The following is a 17,428-nucleotide window of genomic DNA, read 5'->3' as shown; positions in this document are numbered from 1 at the left end:
ATTACTATGCTGCAAGGTATCATAACGAGGTAGAGAGATACATACAGGTTGTTATAAGGCAAAATAGTCCCCAAAGTAGAAGATGTAGGTTCATTGTTCACTTTAGCTAGAAAATAAAATGGCTATATTGGCGTTGTAGACATTGTGACTCCTGGTTCCTATCACCACCACTGTAATAAAATCTGAGTCGGTAATTTTCTCAGCAGGGCACCGTTTCACATTACTCTGAATGGCTTTGTAGTCACACTTTATTCAGAGAGTCTCCTGTAGATTATCCACAGATAATCAATTTGTTTGAACTGTTTTGTTTTGCTACTCAACAGTGTTAAGGTTAGGATTAGATTTTAGGTTGAGGTTAAGGTTAAAGATAAGGCTAGAGTCAGGTTTCACATTTCTATGGTTTTATGCACCAGAATTATTCAGAAGTGTACCCGACCATTTTCCCAACCTTTCTTTTTTTACTTAGAACAAAAAGAACTATTTCTGTTACTGTGCCTTTAAGACTGTTTGTATATGTATAAAAATACAGGGTACTGTATACTGTACTGTATATACCCCGTTCTAAATGTCTATGCCATTCAAAAAGCGGCAAGGCTGATACACATCCTTATAACGTTTGGGCTGCACTAAACACTGTGAACTTTTGATGTTCTTTCATTTAAAACTGTAAAGGAAGCATCACATTTCGAATTAAAGAAGCCCCCAAACGTTCCTCAAGGAACAGTGTTAGTGTGGGCTGAATAGTAATGTGTTAAATGTGTTCGTTTTCATGACATCACAAGAAAGCTTCATTAAATCATTATAAAAGGGAATGCACTGTTGATAATATCTAAGTCAGGCTGGCTTAAAACCATGAAGTCATTTCTTCCTATTCTCAGACTCCTGTCTGTGGAGGGCTGAGGTGTTGCTGGGATTCAAACGTATGGTCTCCTGTCTCTTAACTAGCCGGCAGTTAGACAGTTGTGCCACTCAAGAGCTGTAAAGCTATGTCAGTATCTGTTTTGAAGAAAGTACGAAAAGGTAAATTTACTTAGAACTGTGTTTTTATGTAGTGTATTTTTACAGCTGCTGTCCCTATGATCTAAAGGCCAATTCATCAAGTGTGAGAAGATCATAAGTGCCAATTCCTCAAGCGTTCAGTGCTCTATTCTCAAAGGCCTCCCAGTCTGGGGGCATCACGAGATAGAAGAGGTTCTAAACTGTGGATGGGAATAAACAGTAAATGAATAGATGCAGAGGAACTAAACATCGTACAAATCTAAAGCTATTTCAGCTGCAGCTCATTTACCTGTGTTTTTATTATTGATGACCAAACTGAGATGCAATACTAAGAAACAAGAACTTGAGTTTGATTAAATTGAGTTTATACAACAACAAAAATCCCAGTAATCAGTTATTTTAGCATTTTAAGTTTGCCTGACTCTAATTTCTTTATAGTGTGTATGATTAAATAGTTGAATAAAATATTAAATGGATTAATTAAATATGGGTCAGTTAAAGTTCATACAATGATTCTCTTTTCATTAGGTTCACACTCTTAAATATAAAAGGGCTACACATGGTTCTTTGAGGGATACAATAGAAGAATCATTTTTGGTTCCATGAAGAACCATGTTTATTATAGAGATTTGTGAGGGTGAAGACCTTTCTTTTGATGTAAAGGTTATTTATCAATTGAATGGTCACATCTCTATTACAGAAATGCTTTTTTTATGAAATCAAAAGCTAGGTTATGTAAGGTTATGTAAAGTTCAAAGAACCTTTTGTAGCACTTTTGTTTTTTTAGAGTGTACCCTAAACGAGTTCAACCCTAACAGTACTTTCTCATAAGTGATTATGCTACTTGTGCTGTTTCCCCCCAAACTTTTGCACTGCTACTGAAGGCAGATGCGATTAAACTACACTTTTGAATCTTCTGTGTGTCCATGCTTTTTGATTAGCCCAGCACCCACATCTTGTATTTATTTGTTTGGCTCTGAATTGGCACTCTTTTGCCTGGAGTAGAGTCATTTCAGCAGCCTCTGCCACAAGTTGTCCACTGCCCCCAAGCCCATGCATATATGCATAAAACCAGCTGAAACTTTTATAAGTGTGCACCATTAATCTCTGTGCCATTTTTAAAAAGCGGAGGAATTAAACTTTCATTTGTATTTTTCTTTCCCTCTGCCACCCTCTCCTTGGCTAGCCCTGTCCACCAGCCGCCTACCCTGATGGTAAAATATTTATCGGTGCTGAATCACACATTAGAGCATCTATGCTTCTGCTCTCTGACACAGTCACAACAGAAGCACTCCGCACACAGCAGCCAGCGGAGCAAGCGGGCCTCTCTGCTCCACAGATAACTCGAGCTGAAGGTGAAGTCGTAGGCCTGAAGTAGCCTATGAACGTACTGTTGATGGACATCTTGAAAACATCCCAAACTGTACACAGTGTAGTCACTACTGTATATGATTTAAAACTGCTACAGATGCACATTATTTTTTATTTTAACTAAAAGAAACAAAGAAATGGTTTATAGACTAGCAGATGTGCAATAGCATGTTTCTAATTCTGTGTATAATTAATAAAATATGTATAATAAATAATGAAAATATTTATTATATATCTTATAATCAATATGATACATAATAATGCACATATTGTATTAAGTCCAGTAGTTGATATTGTAAATTGATGCATGAACTGTCATGCAAAATGGTACATTTACAGGAGAAGGGAAAAACCTAACTATCAATGGAAGTCAATGTAAAAAAGTAATTTTGGAGCATTTATATATGAAAATCCATTCATTATGAACTTTTGATGGAATGTAAAGGGAAAAACAAGTTAATTAGAATTTTTTTTTTTTAAAGTTTAAAAAACTAAAATGGAGATAGAAATGACAGCGATGATATACAATATTAATAGATTTAAAATATAAACGAAATATAAGCAGTATCTTTATAGTTAACATTTTAATTATATATCACATGTAATATAATGTATAAACATTTACAGTAAACAGTATGAACACAACATTTTTATAAGCACAATATTTTAATATTTATTTGACTTTGTTTAAAAACTGAATTGTTTTATTATATTCATTAATTATGCTTGATTTGTTTTATTTGTTCAAATTGATATAATATTTATTTATTCATAATTTTTTAATTATAAATATCAGTTCGTTTAAAAAGTAGCTGCTTTTTTTAAATCCCAAAACTTTACGCTCCTCACTCTGTGTGAGGGGGGCTCCGCCCCCGCCCCTCGCGCTCAATCCTCGGCCTGTGATTGGCCGGCTGCGCGGTCACTCAGCAGGCAGGCGACACACACGCGCGCACACACAGTGAGCTCGAGCGGAGGGGGAGCGAGCGGACCGGAGTGGGAAAGAAAGCGCTGTAGGTCGGTTTATCTCAGAGTGCAGAGCCGCTGAGTGGAAGGCGACACAGCAGAGAAAGTCACGACACGGAGACCCGCTGCCAGAACTTCGGTGAGTGATGCGGTGTCCCCCCATCCCCTCCCCCTCGGACCCCTCAGCCCTCCGTCGTGGTTTGGCAGCGAGCCGGAGAGAGAGCCCTCACCGACAGCCCCGCAGAGGAGAGGAGGCAACTTTCAAACGACAACTTCTCAGTGAGCTCCCGGAGGAGGTGGACGGTACGCCCGGAGTAGCCGCACTCGTGGACTGTTAGAGACGAGGCTCTCTTTGTTTTTGCTCCTTCGCTGAGGATACTCCGCTTCTGAGAGAGGACCGCTCTGCCTTCAGTAGCCGGCGCTGCTCTCTCTCTCTTTCTTCCTCACGCGGTTGGAGCAACTTCAGCCCGGCGTGGCGCTGAGTTTGGGACGCGTTCACTTTACCCCACTCGCAGGCAGGCAGACAGACAGACGGACATGTGGAGGAGTAAGTGAAGAGGGACGGAAGGAGGGAGGCTGTGGTTCGAAGGAGTGCTTTATCTGTAGGTCGCCGCACGCATGGCTGAACGGGGGTCCTTTGAGCGGCCAGCTTCTCCAGCTTCAGCCGCCTCGTCTCAGGGCTGAGGTTGAAAGTTTTTTTTTTTAGAGCTGAATTGCCGGAGAATGGCTTTGAGAGGGCTGTTGGGCTCACGGCGGCTGACCAGAGATGTGTTCAGAGGACCTGCTTTCTTGCACTGACTGGATTATAGTGGACATGGGAGCGCACTGTGTGAAGTTGGTCAACGCCAGCGAGGTCTGAATGAATGTAAACAGCTCCAACACACTGTAGCCTAACTTCAGCCTTTTCCTGCTCCACGCTTGATGTACAGATAGAATTGAGGGCGAAGAATGTGCTGGGTCCAGCCAAGACCTTTCTGATTGGACGCTTTAGCACATAACCTTCATAACCACAGCACGGACAGAACTATCAGAACTATTAACCTCTCCTAAAGGGACTCACACACACACTTATATACCTTATACACACACACACACACACACACACACACACATATATAAAACAGTGCTTTTCTCTGATTCATATTTGGAGTGACCCCAAGGCCAGCCAGCTCTCCCCTTTGAACACGATGGACAAAAACTGCATCGCCTATCAAATGGAGTTGACACTTTTGATGGTTGCCCTCCTGTTTTGGGTCACGGTTTGGGCGGACGACAGCAAGATCATTTCAGACAGATATGCTGTATACTGGAACAGCACGAATCCCAGGTAAGCAGGGCCCACTTTAAAACCCCAGTTTGTTCCCAGGGCAGCAGGGGGCTTTTTGGTTTGGGCCAGTACTGATCATTACTTTGCTACATGCCAGTCTGGACCAGTGAAGTTATGTGCTGGTGTTTCTTAAATTTTGGTCAATTAAAAAGTAGCCTGGCAAGCCTCCATTCACTTCACTGCAGGCCAGCAAGTTGTCCCATGCATTACTTTCCATGTAGTTGGATCCATCAGGTGAGCTCAAGTGGGAAGATTTTGCCTTAAACCTGAACCTAATAATCACACAGCCTGATTGCTGTGCAGATGGCTTCCACTTGGTGTGGTAGATTCTACGCCCCATATATTCCTGGGTGCTGTAAGTACATGATCATTTTTAGGCCTCATTTGCTGCATACAGTAACCTTTGCCCGTTATCTCTCTTGGCCTACCAGTACGCTGTTGCAGTCTTGTGTTGGATAGGTTTAATGTTTGAACTAACTGCTCTGTCCATGTTTGGAGGTGGTTATTTTACCATCCACATCTTTTTTTTTCTTCGGTACATTTCTCACATGAACCAGTGTTTTTGACTCTAGTCAGCATATGGTTCAAATTTAGAGATGAAATGCTAAAGCAGTCCCACCTCCCCCCTCCCCTCCTCACACCGACTCTTGGGCAAAGTTCCAGTCCGTCATTGGCAGACGGCAGAGCTTTGTCTGTAGCCTGCAAGGTTTCATAGTTTTGAATCCTTGAAAACTTACTTTTTCGACATTTTCACAGCACATTCAGGAGCTCTCTTTCCTTGGTGATAGTGCCTGGTTGAGCCCGGTGTGTGCTAAACATCCGAAGGTTATTAGATCAATAGTTGCATTAAGATGTAGGAAGCTTTGGGCGACGGGCTTTGCAATATTGTGCGGCTGTGGCGGCAGCAGCAGTCAGTAAAGTAAACTGCTTGACCCAAGGCTGTGCATTTGTGCAGTTGGGTAAAAGTTTTCTTTGAATTATTTATTTTTTGAAGGGAAGAAGTGAGGAGGCCTTTTTCACGGTTCCAAGTTCAGCAAAGAGAACAATTCTCAGACACTCATTTGTAACTTTTAAGTGTGTACTTCTGAATCAAGTGCCAGACTTCCTCAGCAATTTCATAAATGCCCATAATTTACCGTCACCATTTAGCAGCCTATGCTTCTTATTTTGTGAAGGAAATTTGGCCATAAATTGTCCTTTGATGGAAGAAAACAATCATTCACTCAGCAAAATAAAGCCATGGTTGTTCTGCTCTTCTGGCAGTTACCTTCAGGATCACCGCTTCTTGTTAAACTACATAAAAAAGGGAAACAAAGGGGAAACGTTTTCAGAAACTTGGAAATGTGATTTTAGGGGTCTGGCTTATTCCGTACTCCAGCTTTATCCACACGGACATGAGTTAGTAAAGCTATAATGAAAACAGCGGGTTGTTATTACCTTGGAGACAGACATGTAACCGGTTCTTTAGTGTACTTTTCTCTGCTGAGCTTTCAGATGAAGTCCCATCCACAGTGAGGGAATTGAAGAACAGCTGTGTTGTATTTAGTGCAAGTTTGCAGTTCCAAGTGCATTTGTGAACACTGCCAGGATTATGTAGTAATGGGTAGATCTGTGCTCAGTTCATTTATTACACAGCTGTAAAGTAGAAGTCTGATTTTGACCTGGATAATTTATTAATCCATATCCATATATATATATATATATATTGAAACAACTTTTTTTTAAAAGCCAGCATTAAAAAAACAAATTTTTTGAGTGTTTGTATTCGATATTTTGAGTTATAATGTCCTTAAGTAAATTAGACTGATTAGAGTGAACCTGCGGCCGACAGACTCCTGAGTTCTGCAGTAAGGAGTAAAGGGTAGAAAATGAGGCCCATACTACAAATACGAGTTACAGCTGCAAGTACGTCCGTCAGGCAGTCTGTGGTGCTCATGAATTTAGATTTTCCTTAAAATGGGTTTCTGTTGGAGTTTAAAATATTTGAACCTGTGTCCAATTCACCATACTTACTTAAATCTGCTTTTTCCTGCGTTCTTGCAAATTTTTGCCGTATCAGGTAAAGAACACCCAACCACATCCGTTCTTATGCAAGTTACAGCTGCGAGCACGTACGTAAGGCACGCTGGTAATGTGTATCTTCATGCGATGAAGTGGTTAAACAGTTACTTAAAAGCTAATGAACTATTTAGCTTCATTTGTAGTGTAGTTTTTTTTTGTTTTTTTTTTGTTAGACCTACGTGTTTTTTGTTTTTTTTTCACGTTTTTTTCGAAATGTGAAAATGTGAGTTTTAAGCTCTTATATAAAGCTTTCTTGATCTGCTGTCTTAGTTCAAGTTCAAAAATAAGTTCAAATGCTACATTAGAGGTTAACCAATGCACTTCGGTTATTTTTATATGCGTTGTAAGCATTTTTTAAATTTTTTAAAATTTGCGATCCAAAAAATGCCTTTTTATGGTCTTATTGTGTTTAATGGTTGTTTATTCAAGTAAATAATTTTCTGAATATTTTCTCTAGTGTTCTTTGAAAAGTATGAGGTATAAAATACAAATATAAATAAAAAGAAGAACGCAGCATGAAAAATGCGGCTCTGTGAAAATACAAGGTCTTGAAGTAGCTTGTTTATCAGTGCTTACCATGGACACTGGCTCAGGTCTGCTGGGGACAATTTTCAGCCAGTTTCTGAGGTTTTGAATCAGACTTAAAACCAGTATTTCGGTGTAACAGACTTTCGCGGAAACAAAGCGCTGTTCGTCATTTTTTATTGGATTTTTTTATTGCACATTGCATGAAATAGCTTCTTTAACCTGGTTTCAACAGCGTTTATTTGCAGTATATTGGAGCGAGTGAAGTTTTTATGAGTGTCTTGATTATCCTGACGTCTTGTAGACCTACATTGCAGCACTGTGGTTGAGCACTGAGTCAATGCGGAATTTTTCTGTGTAAGATTTTGACGCAGTTGGGATCGCACAGCCCTCTAGGTGGCGTTCCGCTGTGTTTCACCTCAACTTACAGTTTCGTCCGCCATTTTCTCAACCTTCTGAGAGGCGTGCTTGCCCTTGGAATGGTGTAAGCTGGTGTCAAGAAATGGAGCACAGGGTTAAATTGGTTCTGATGGGGTAATGCATGAATCTATACGTTATATCAGATTAGTAACAAATGAGAGAACAACACAGGATTTCAGGATTATTGCGTGGTGGCTTTACAGTATAAAGTATGATGTTCGGTACTAATCAGCGAACTCTTTTTTTATTATATTAGTTATATTATGTCCTGATGAAGCACTTTGTCCTGAGTAAAATATTCCGCATAAGGTAAACCGAGATGTTTCTTGACGTTACATGTTTCTGATGTGTATTTCCTTTAAAAAATTTTCGAATGGAATTAAAAGCCACAGTTAACATCTGTTTATGCGATCAGGGTTGTAATATTATATTTTCCAACAACAGTTGGGATGCACTTTGGGGTCATTTTGCCTGTTTGTGCATAAATCAGCTACGTGAGTGCTTGTAATTAATTAATGGCGTCAAGAGAGTGGCAATTTACTGTTTAATTTCTTCTTCATTGTGTGTGAAATCTACCCCCCCTTGAAATTACACACAAAGCAATAATGAGTGTTCCATCTGCTTGGAACATGACCTCCTATCTTGAAGGTCAGAAAAACAGAGCCTGTCCTCTCTCTTACGGAAGCGTTCAGCGACCCAAGCGTTTTAACGTTTTAAGATCGCTGGACTTTCTAATCGCTGCTTGTCCCGTGACTTATTGCGCCGCTGTCATGAGATCCCAGTTTATCTGGGCGGTTTAATCGAATGACCTAAGCTATTAAGTCACTAAAAGTATAATCATTGTGTTTTTTTCCAATGACTCTTGTCCATTAATAAGCAGTTAGTGGGGTATAGGGGAGGCACTTAAACTGACATAGAGCAAGACGCAGCATATTCGTTAGTTTGGAAATGCGATTAAGCAGCAATAGTGGTCAGCAGTGTCTACTCGCCAAAGACACACTGCATCCTTTAGGATGACCATATGGAGTCACATTGGCTATTCCTTCATTTCTATGAGATTCCAGGCTTTTTCTGTTGGGAGAGAATTTAGTTACTGAAGTCTGCAGATCAGATGAAGGCCTGACCTTTAGGTATTGCATTTATAAGTTATAAATGTTACCGTTTAAGCCTTTAAACTCTAAAGGCCTGTATGTAGGCCCATTCACAATTCAGTTGCTTGCCCTCAAATGACGCGAGTTACACATTAGTTTCACATTAGTTAAAACTCAGACATTAGCTTAGGGCTTAGGCCATCATATTTACACTTAACATTTAAAAGTCAGTTTTACAAAATGTAAATCTTATTTATTGATCTTATATATTACGTAAATTTCTGGCAAACAAACAAACAAACAAAAAAAAAACGATGCCTACATCAGTCAGCGTTCCAGTATTTCTTTAAATTGACTTGAATATAAAAACCAAAAAGCTAAAACCGTCAGTTCAGATAATCGCTGCGGGGGAATATCTGGGGTAAATGCACAAGCTGCATTCCTTTTTTAATTTGACTTAGCTTCATTAACGAAACTTTGAGCAAATATATGTAAATTGGATCACCAGTTCAGTCCCTTTTTTCCTGAAAAAAAAATGGAAAGAGAAGAGCTCCCAAAAAAAAAAAAAAATGCTATCCATCGGCAAATTTTCTCTTAAGTGTGCCACAATGCTACATTAAAAGGGCTTGCTAACATCTCATTAAAGATTAAAGTCGATGCGTGATTTCTGCAAAAGCAATTGGTATGAAAGGGGAATTTGCTAATCAGTAATCTAGGTTCAAAGCTTCATTAAATAAAACGACCCGGAGTGAGCCGGAGCCCAGAGCTGGTTTCATATGGCAGGACACAGCATTTCATTTCCAATGTTAATCAAGGTTATGCTAATGCTGGACAGAATAAATGCTTCAGTCTTCTCTCTCTCTCTCTCTCTCTCTCTCTCTCTCACTCTCGCAATCACTCTGTCTCTCTCACTCTCACTCTCTCCGAAGACTGAACAGTCACAAATGATTGCAAATATCAGGTTTTTGTGTTTCTGCTGTAATATTATCTGTGTTGGCCCATTATCGGGGCCCGTATCCCGCGCCCCTCTCCTGCTACGGGAAGGCATGGTATGCAAGGTCGTTCAAGTAGAACGTGCTCGGCTTCCAAAACAACTTACCAAAAAAAAAAAGTTATCAAATAGTGATTAAAATATTATTATTTCATAGTTTTATTTATAGAAAACTATAAATAAAATAACTATAGTCAACTAAACTCTAGAAAGTGAATTATTTCATTTGGGCTGTTTTTAAAAGTTGGCACAAGTTATTTTTTTCCACTAATGCAGGAGGAGGTACGGGAGTATCTTAATTCTGCACCTGAAACTCATTGTGCTTCGTAATATTTATAATTATATACCTTTAGATATGTTCTTAGTACATCCCACACAAGTAGTATCATCAAGAAAAGGACTATCATTCTATCATTATATTTACCACAAACTGGAAAAATGACCTGGCTTCTTGGAAAACTACACCTACATGGAACAGCTTCTTAATGCGGTCACTATTAAGGTACATGTACAGAAAAGCGTGTTTTATAACTATTTATCTTAATTAATAACATAAACTAGCTGCATATTTCGCTTTAGTGTAAATAGTCAGATCATGCTTTCAGCATATTACCTGATGAAGTAAGGCCTGTCTAAAGTCTGGCCTATTTATTGTTCCTTTCTGACCACCTCCAGTTGAAATTTCACACTAAATACTCATTGATTAGCTTTATTCCCGGTGTTTATTTTGTTCTGTTTTTGTACCTAGCAACAGCCCCTATCTTCACGTCATCATCATGCCTTCTGCACTTCTCATAAATTTTAATGCATGACCCACATTCATTTTGCACATTGGCAGTCACGTGCAGCAGGAGGACTCCAAACTTGATTTGAGCTAGGTGCTTAAAGAACCCCCTACACCCAGGAAGAGCATGAAGAAGGATGATTTCAGAGCTGTCATATAGAGTGAAAAAAAGTTTCAGGCTGAGTTTTGCAGATGTTGGTTCTGTTTTGCATTTTACTGAGAGCTCTCAGCTTATTAAGCGCTGGACATTCCCCCTTGTATTCCTATTTATGCCCAGGCTTCCAAGAAGCCTCCCAGGGTTGAGCTTTTTTCTCGATGCCTGCCTATTCAGCGCGGTGTATTTATGGTGGAAAAAGTGGCACTGAGCCCTCTCTTTGCTGCATTATGTGTTTTAAGTGAGGTGAGAGTCAGCCTTAAAAGACTCTAAACTGCCGTTTATCCTCTTGGGATCCTTGCGAGTTGAGGAAAGCAGCATTTTTAAAGCCTGCTTCTTTACATATAAACTGCAGACATATACATTATAATGGACTGAGACATGTGCATTTTATTTTGCTTGTGGGAGATTTGCATAGTAATTTCTTTCTGTTTTAAGGAAAATACACCATAGCAATGCTTTTTGTCCCTGTAGAGGTACTGTCATAACTTTTGGCCTGATGACCCATGAAAATGTCAGACATGTGGCTGACAACCTTTTTTTTGTAACTGTTATTTTTTTCGAAACAAAGTGATCAAAGACTGTAAATATATACTCATTTTAAAGGGCAGTTTTATGGCACACAGCCTGTAGCTTTTTACCATTTTACCTGCGATTGGACTCAAAATTGATTTAAGAATTTGGTCTAAGCTATTTGTGATACTATTTTGAGAATTAATTTTAACATTAAAGATTGTGTTAATAATCTTTTTTGACAATGGCAGGAGAGTACTGTTGTATCTGAAATGAAAGGAAAAGTAATAACCGTATATTAAAGCTATTATAGCCTGAATCCAGCTTGAACAAAACCTGCAATCTGTTGTGAAAATATGATCATAACTTGTAGCTATTTAGAGAATGAATGAATGCATTTATGTAGCCTTAGCAGTGTTGTATTGCCCTCTTCACATGTTTTAAAGGGCCTATGTCCTACATTTTGTATTTAATTTTTTTCTGTAAGGCTTACAGTGTTTGTGTGTTTTTATGTTCAAAAAATGACCATTTCCAAGCTCTTTTTATCACTTAAAATAAAACTATAAAATATAGTACCTTTAAGACTGTTATAAGGGAAGTAAGCTGTGTTCTGATTGGCTGTCCTGCGCCACATTCGAAAAACAATCAGCTGATACACTTTGATCGAATTTTTATATAAATGGGTAGGGCTTACATCATGGTATGCTTAAAATTTCAGTGTATATCATAAAACATATATATCATAAATGTATATCATATACTTTATCTAATATAAACCTATTAGAAAATAGTGAGCCTGTCTTTATGATTTAACAGTGACTTATTTGCTACAAATAAACAAATTTAACAACTGAATTGTCAGTATTAATTATTTTGATTGTTCAAAATAGAGAAAATGGTTCCTTAAAATCCAAACTGAGAGTAAAAGTATTATTATTGTTATTATTATTATTATTATTATTATTACTATCAAAGTATGCTAGACTGGTCCTAGAATTGTGGAACTGTATGTCCTTGTGTAAATGAACCGTCATTTCCAGCTTTGCTTTTCTGGCCATGCACTGCCTTGTGAAAATGCTAGTTCCAGCAAGGTCTGACCAGGTGTCTGACCCTTTCGGGTTTCACAGACCCCGCTGGTTGACGACCTCACATCTAACGACTGTAATCGCAAACTGTCCTAATATTCAAGCACATGTTTAGTTTTGAGGTGATGAAACAGGTTGCTAGTGTTTCCACCTCCGGACATAACAAACTTCAGTCAGACAACTTCAGACAGACCAAGCCCCTTCTTCGTCATCTCCTTTCTGTCTCTCTTTACCCTGCCTGTCTGTTTATGTGTGGCTTGCAGCGTAGCTCTCACTGGTGGCTGTGTTCGTGTGGTTGCGTGTGTGCTAGTCTTTAGCCACACATTAGTGCGAAGCGTTTGTGCCGTTTATTATGCGTCTGCATTTTCTGATTTTACTAAATGTAGTTCTGCACTTACGCTTGTTGCATACTGGTATTAAGTTAATTACGAACAATACCTTCGGATAAACCAGTATATCATCCACTACTAGCAGGGCTAAACTGTGGTAGGCTGAATAGGCGGAGAGATGTAAATAAGTTTTTACAGCTTTTCACAGCTTAGTTTCCATATGATCCATATGGTCTGAATGATCGGGGAGGGAATGGTATGATTTAAATTGTTAACAGTGTTGTTATATTAAATGTTTGATGTTTATATAATAACTTGGTTTCATCACAGTGAAATAAATTCAGTTTTCCATGATGGGGAGCTTTAATTAAGTATAGAATATTGCACTCTGATACTGTAGAGAAGTGATCTGGTTTGTGAACCCAGATGACTTTTTTTAAATTTACCTTTTTTTTTAAAGGGAGCAAAAGTCCAAATTTGTGTTGTTAGAGAATTTCCAGGTCAACATTAATTAATTAATTAATTCATCGTTAATTCATTAATTTAGTTAAAGCAAAATAATATTTTTCATGACTACATGGCTTTTATTTGCATTTTTAAAATGTTTATTAAATTTAATAATTGATTTTGGTGATTTAAAGTGTTGTTCATATTACACTCGTATAACTTAAATTCTTGTAACTTAAATATTTGTATACAAAAAAATTATTTTTTTTTTTTTTTTTTTGGATTTCCTTAAACTCATTTCCCTGCAAAGGTCTATTTTATAATTAAACTTTTGAGCTACCCAGATACAGGGATCAGTCATTACACACGATATTAGTTATACACACTATTACAACATTTTACCACATCAGAAAAGTTCGGCTTGAGTTTATCTACGTATATTCATATAATTTATGTAACTGTAGGTAGCTTAGTATCTTTTTTAAAAAGAGCAACTTTCATTAACTTCTAATGTACACATTTTAGCGGGACAAGCTCTCGTCACACAGAGAAAAGCACTGAGAAGCTTACTGCTATGTTTTTCTTTGGCCTCTAAATTTGATGAACAGTGGTTTTGTTTCTCAAACTCACACAGAGTAACCTCTGTGTTTCTAATGCCCCCTGTTTTTATCTTAGCACTGACCGACCAAAGCCACCGAGCACACGGCTCTGTCTTTGAGCGAGAGGGCGGGCAGTCGCCATTCCACAGAGTGCAGCGAGCTTTGACCTTCAAATAACTTGAGATTTGGGAAGGGGAAGAACTGAAAAGTGGGGGGTGGAAAAAGGAAAGCCTGTGAAAAGTGTAGCATTGCATCCCAAGTCATCTGGGAGTTTTCTCTCCTGAATTGCAGACATGTCAAACCTGTCATTCTCTCAAAGACAGAGGAAGGGCTTTTATCTGGGGGTTTGATGGCAGATGGGGGCTCTGGGGTTAGGAACAGTCTGAACAGAAGTGGCCAGCCTTTCCTCTAAATACCTACTGTAAATTCAGAAATTGGACTTCCCCGGACAGTTTTGATATACAGAAGTGCTGGATGACAACAGCACTGCACGGCAAAGTCCAAGTGCTTCTCAGCTCGACAAATCCAGCTTTTCTCTGGTGGTTTCAATCGTAAACAACGCGACTGTATATGGCTTAGAGTTGCACTTCTTAACACATCGCAGGCCTCCTCGCTGAATTTAGCACTGATTTTTAGTAGTCACAGCGCGCTGGTCTACTTTTTTTTTGCACGAAGTTCGTGTCTGAAATACTTAAAAAGAAAAAGATGTTGGTGTTGATATTTCTGGATGATTAATTATGGATTGAATATCCGATATTTATTTATTAGATGGGGTGTTTATATTTTTAGACTAATTTGTGCTGCAGTTTCATGTTGGAGCTTGGCAGTAGTATAAACCTGATGTGAGTCTGTATATTGTTTATGTTTATGTAGCCTGGTGCGATTGGTTCAGTAAACTTGTATCAAATCTGTTGATGTAGATATTCATTCCAACATAAGGGTCTTATCGTTTTACCGCTTTTTCTTCAGTAGTATTTGCTCTGCTGCATTATTTCCTGCGCAGATTATGCTGCTCTTAACACACCACATATGGTAAGTGCAGACGCCTGCACTTTGTTTGAGGAAAACATGTGAAAATTGGTTTTATTTGAGCGTATTGTTCGTGCCCAGTCCTGTTTTGGCTTGCGAGTCCCTGTTTTTGGCCAGGTGGCTGGGGAAACACTGCTATATAAAATTTATGAGAGTATAAGTCAGATTTAAGAACTTCCTATGTGGGCCAAATGTCTCACACTTGAAATACACCATGTTATCCACATATGGTGTGTCATTGGTTCACATTATTGGACGAGCAGCAACAGAAAACCAAGGCTGATTTAACTCTACAGATTTAATAGTATGGATTTTTTTTCTTGCCATCATAGCGCCCTGAATGATTTGCTCTATAAAGCAGAATTGCTACAAAAGAAGGACACGACAGATTTTCAGCCGCCTGAATGTTGTTCCCTGTCAAAAGGCTTTTGGGACAGGAAAGTAGCCTGAAAGAAAGGGTGACAGCACGACCACCAGGCTGTGATATAAGAGAGTTCGGACAAGTTCAGAACTTGTTCTCAGAGACAGAATGCTGTGTTTTCTTTTGATTCCCCGTTAGGAACAGGAATGTACCCGGAACGCCTCGAGCACAAAGGCCATCAGGCCAGTGACATTTTAGAGTTCCTCTGCCAACAGAGTTCAGAGTGTAAGAGTGAGAACGAGAGAGCGAGAAAGTGAGAGACAGGAAACTTAGCAGTGTTTTTTTCCTACCGATTTAATTGTGTATAGTTTCTGGTTTCCAAGTAGATGTCCGTTCCACAAATGCAGGCTTCCACATTCACTGCTCTGCTACTTAGCAATTGGGAACACATGATGCAGCTAGAGCCTGAACCTGAACTTCAGTTTGACGTCGGCAAGATGCTAGACTCGAACCTCGAACATGTTGTGCAGATGTTGAATTTTGGTTGGAAATTAAAGTCATATATCTTCCAAAAACTCAACATTAAGTTAACATCAAGCTCCAATGTTGGACAAATGTTGAATTTTGGTTACTTAACACCATGACTTAAAACCAACAACATATCAGTGTCTAACAATGTTACTATTATAAGGTTTAGCAGACGTTTTGGGTTTTGGTCACCATATATCACAACTAAATGTCCTATCTATATAACGTTGGCATGTAGCATTTGGAATACGTTGAATTTGAATCACCTTACGTCCCAACCTACATATAACCAGATCAAACGTCTAGCGATGTTGGCTGCCAGCTAGACGTTTTTTTTTTATAAAAAAATAAAATATTAAAAATATAAAAGAGCTCAGCAATGCGTTCATCAGGGTGTGTTAAATGAAACTAATTAACTTACAAGTCTCAGTGAGATCCGAGAGCGAGAGCACTGATTGAGCTGTGCACCTGCCTCTTTGCTGTTAGGCAGGCCTGAAATCTGAAGTGATATTTTGACTGGAAGTGATCTTTTAACCCATCTTCAAGCTTTATTATGAAAGAGCTATAAAGACGGAAGTGGTACCAGGAACAAAATGGCAAATTACTCTCGGCAAAATCAATGTAGTCAGAGTCTGTAGCCCCAAAATTCATTGACTGCCTGCCAATGCGCTTATGTTCTACTTTACCTATAGCCCAATTTTAGACCCGTGGATGTAATTACACTATTACGGTATTACGTTCATTGGTTGATTGGTTTTAGCATATCGTCACTGTCATGCAAAAACCTTGTTCCTCCAATCTCCAATTTTGGCGGTTTTCATCTTTTGACATAATGTGAATCTGGTTGTTATTTTCATTGTTAAAGTTTTCGTAATAAACAGACTGATATAAACTCTCCAAGAAGACCTGGAGTAAAATCTTTTTACACTGATGTCCATTGAAGGTTAAGGAAAGGGTTTTTTTTCTGAAGGGTTTCTAAAGGGTTTTTTTACTGAACATATATGTATATAAAAAAGGAGGTGTGGTAAATATGATGCCAGCATAGTAATACAACACTGCTGTGCACACACACACACACTGTGAACACTGCGTTTTTGAGCTGACCGAGTATGAGCAGTAACAAATAGTAACTTGTGACAGACTCAGGAGTAAGTACTGAGAGGGAATTCTTACGGATTCCACATGAGAACACAGGACTGCACACACTACAGTGCTGTTTAGACAGTGTATCAGTCTCAGTGGGTATCGGTATCGGCCTGATATCAGCAGATGATGTATGGGATATCAAATCTAGTCTGAAATAGCACATTCTACATTACATTTACACTGTACGGTGTAATGTTGGCACTACTTTAAGCCTATGTTTTAGATGCTGGTCTTGTAGCAGTGAAGTACAGCTTATTTAAAAGCGTTGTATTTTTTTTAAAGAAGTAGCACTGGATCTGTATCGAAGAACCCTCTAGTGCCGTTCCATTTATAGAGTTACGGCACCTGCTGTTTTTTAGGCCTCAGTCACTAATGACTCTTGCTGAGTGATGCTTAGGAAAAGCATGAAACCTCCAGCAGACGCTTCCTTTCTGCCGGGCCTGTTTACACACACCTCTCAGGCTAGAGGACTAACTGTGATATTGCACCAGAAGATTGGGCAGTAGGGTAATCCAGGTAGAGGTGTGAATGGCGCCACTGCTCCAGCTCCCTGTGTGATGATAAACTGCAGTCTCACCTCTGGGCACTAGTGGAGCCAGCTGAACATCAGGATATGGGGAGATTACAGAGCCTGTGTAGTGAGTTTAAACAGGATTAGCCATTCCAGCTCAGGTGCTGCACTAATAGGATTAGGGACTCCCTTTT

At 39.0% G+C, this 17,428-nt stretch overlaps 1 protein-coding gene across 1 annotated transcript in view; it reads left to right on the top strand.

The window, feature by feature from the left end:
* The first annotated feature begins 3,299 nt into the window (after positions 1 to 3,299).
* efna2b (ephrin-A2b) overlaps positions 3,300 to 17,428 on the top strand; it is a 113,917-nt gene continuing 99,788 nt past the window's right edge. The window contains exon 1 of the mRNA XM_072660454.1: positions 3,300 to 4,660. Coding sequence (XP_072516555.1) covers positions 4,521 to 4,660 — 140 coding nt within the window. The 5' untranslated portion in view covers positions 3,300 to 4,520. The remainder of the gene's footprint in view (positions 4,661 to 17,428) is intronic.

The sequence above is a fragment of the Salminus brasiliensis genome, chromosome 17, assembly GCF_030463535.1.
Source record: "Salminus brasiliensis chromosome 17, fSalBra1.hap2, whole genome shotgun sequence".
Lineage (NCBI taxonomy): Eukaryota > Metazoa > Chordata > Actinopteri > Characiformes > Bryconidae > Salminus > Salminus brasiliensis.
This window is presented reverse-complemented; position numbering and strand designations above follow the sequence as displayed.